Source organism: Crocuta crocuta, unplaced genomic scaffold (genome assembly GCF_008692635.1).
Source record: "Crocuta crocuta isolate KB4526 unplaced genomic scaffold, BGI_CrCroc_1.0 scaffold301, whole genome shotgun sequence".
NCBI lineage: Eukaryota > Metazoa > Chordata > Mammalia > Carnivora > Hyaenidae > Crocuta > Crocuta crocuta.
This window is the reverse complement of record NW_027527544.1, coordinates 1,089,413-1,092,276: the sequence shown is the minus strand read 5'-3', so window position 1 is coordinate 1,092,276 and position 2,864 is coordinate 1,089,413. Positions and strand designations below refer to the sequence as shown.

Sequence of the window (2,864 nt, the reverse complement as noted above, 5' to 3'; positions counted from 1 at the left end):
TTCTAGGAGAGAGAGAGAGAGAGAGAGACAGTGTGAGCAGGGGAGGGTCAGAGAGAGAGGGAGTCACAGACTCTGAAACAGGCTCCAGGCTCTGAGCCGGCAGTCAGCACAGAGCCCGACGCGGGGCTCGAACCCACGAACCGCGAGATCATGACCTAAGCGAAAGTCGGACGCTTAACCGACTAAGCCACCCAGGCGCCCCGCAAGTTAGATTCTAACCAGATGTGACGGGCTTCTGGCTTATGCATCCAAAGATATAATACATGGCAATACCTAAAAGATGGAGATCTTTCACTACTCAAAAGCAACTACCTACTTGTCCTTTGCGGCATCAGCTACCCCTTTCCTGCTAAACCCACTCGGCCCCACCGTCTTCCTGTCAGTAGCTCTGTGAAGGGCTGCACAATAATTGTTTAGACAGTGTCATCTTTTCTTCATTTTTGTGTCTGGATTACGCCCACGGAATGAGGCACACGGGTGGGCCCAGGTTTATCCTGCAGTACAGTCACCAGTGGTATGGCAGTGGGCAGCAGGCTGGATCCGGTGGAGTCAAAATCGTGGTGGTAGATAATCAAGAGGACTTATTTTTTCTCATCTATTCACCGAGTGTTTGTTTTCTTTTATTTTACAGCTTTTAGAGCCTTTTCTATTTTATACCTTTCATTGTATTATTTTAACACAAAATTTCACTTTGAAAAAGTCAACGCAGACTCTCAGGTCTCAGATATCTTTTCCTTTGCTTGGAAGTGTTCTCATTCCGCAACTTTATTTTCAGTGACCTGTGCACTAGTCCAAAGGAGTGCTTACGGCTTTCACACAGCCAGTTCCTGTTTCTGGGATACTACTTCTGATGGTAAGAGACCTTAAGCTGATTCACACAAAATCCAACTTCTAGCAAAGTCACACAGTACACTTATTATCAAATGCTTATTTATCTCTAATTAAATTTTGAAAAGGCTGTCAACAGAACTGCTATGTACCTAGGAGCAAGCACGCCTCAGACAAATTGAGAATGCGAAGATGTAACAAGTTGCAGGAAATAAGATAGTAAAACTGATGAGATATTTTGGTAATATTCAGTATTTTGCTGATGTTTCCTACTCCTTGTTTTGTGTGTTTCAGGAACCTGTACCGTGAGATGGGAGAACCGAACCATGAACTGTATTGTCAATGTTTTTGCCATCGCTATTGTCCTGTGATAGACTAAAAATGTCTGGCCAAAGACGTTACAATTGAGAATTTTGTCAGTGTATTCTTTCTAAAAAGAGTCATAGTTACTTATTAATGTGTTAGATGACAAGCGTGCAATATGCTTCAAAAGCTATTAATAAAAACTGAATATTCTAAGCAAGCCATCTCATAGGAAGTTGGCAGATTAGCTCATATTCTACACAGCATCATTTAAGTAGGAAAAATTTAATGTTGGCAAAAACCAAAAATGTGGCATGACATGAAAATACCATCTTATATTTACACCGGCCTTTCACTAACCTGTATGTAAGGACATGGGGAAAACTGTTCAGATAATAAAATTCTCTTTCAGTGAGAGAACTTAGCAGGGATAAGCATATGAACAAAAAAAAAAAATGCTGCAAAGATAAATGTGGAGAAAATGATAATTAGCTAACACCTCTTAGTTTTTGATTTCTTCTCCTTAGTTGTACATCCAATTTACTGGAAAATAATTTGTCTTCTTCCATGCCAGCTATTATTACAGTAGCAACCATCACGGACTTGTTACTTTTTCTGAGAATGGTCAAAATGGTGTTTTAAGTTTCAAACTCTTAGATTTACATTTGAGGACCAATTAAATCTGGTAACTTGAATTCCCTGGTGAAACAAACTTCGTGATGAGAAGTACATGACATGAACAGCTGCCTTACAATGCACTCATTTCATGTCAAGCTAACATTTATTGAATTCCTATTATATGCATATTTCTCTCTTCGCGTTATAGTTATCGATGTACTGTGCAAATTCTGAGTTCCTTCTGGCACCTGTTCAGTTGAACAGCTAACATGTTCGGGGCAGAAGAAAAATTGTTTTACAAGAAGAAAAATGAATCTGATTATCCGTGTAGAAGTAAGCAAAATGAAAAGCACTTGTTGCTGACAGAGAATTAGAGATGTCATTTTAAGAACTGCTTCCAGCAAGTAAAAAAAAAAAAAGTGCATAAAATATGCAATTCTTAGTTAAAGGCCTTACTAGCAGTACAGCTGTACAGGTAGCAAATTTTGTCATTGTGTTAGTTACAGCCATCTGTAAATAATTTAAATACTTATGTGAGATTCAAATTAGTGGAATAAAGTATAAATTCAAAGTATACAATCATTAGCAGGTTAATGAATATCTCAGGGCTCATAAAATGTAGTTAAATTGAGTAAGAAGTAAAAGATGAAAAATTAGGGTACACAGCTGGTCACCAAACGCGAAGTCAATCTGGTTATTTAACCCGGGAAACAAAATTAATTTTGCATATTACCACTAACACTAATATGTATAGGGAGGAGAACCATGATTCATTGCATTCTGAGGGGAAGGAATGGCTTAGTATTGATACTGACAATATTAAGATAGTATTCTTGTAGGAATACTATGTGCATGTTTGATACGTTGCTAAGTAATAGTAATTGTTCAGTGTTTAAGAAGACTATTGAAAAAATGCAAGGATAAGTTTCGTGTGATGAGCTACATTTTTGGCACGTCGAAAATTCTCATAGCCGTTACCATTATTTTACTTTGCGCTGCTGGCTTTTGTGCCCTTGAAGATTATAATAGTGACCAAAATATCTGTGCGGTGAAGGCTTGCTTTTGATTATTGTTATTGAGGCCCGATTTTAAAGGAATAATAATCAAATATACCT

At 38.1% G+C, this 2,864-nt stretch overlaps 1 protein-coding gene across 1 annotated transcript in view; it reads left to right on the top strand.

Annotated features, from left to right (window-relative positions):
* DYNLT3 (dynein light chain Tctex-type 3) overlaps nt 1-1,239 on the top strand; it is a 6,730-nt gene extending 5,491 nt beyond the window's left edge. The window contains exons 4-5 of the mRNA XM_077765100.1: nt 776-853; nt 1,123-1,239. Coding sequence (XP_077621226.1) covers nt 776-853; nt 1,123-1,199 — 155 coding nt within the window. The 3' untranslated portion in view covers nt 1,200-1,239. The remainder of the gene's footprint in view (nt 1-775; nt 854-1,122) is intronic.
* Nucleotides 1,240-2,864: the final 1,625 nt, after the last annotated feature.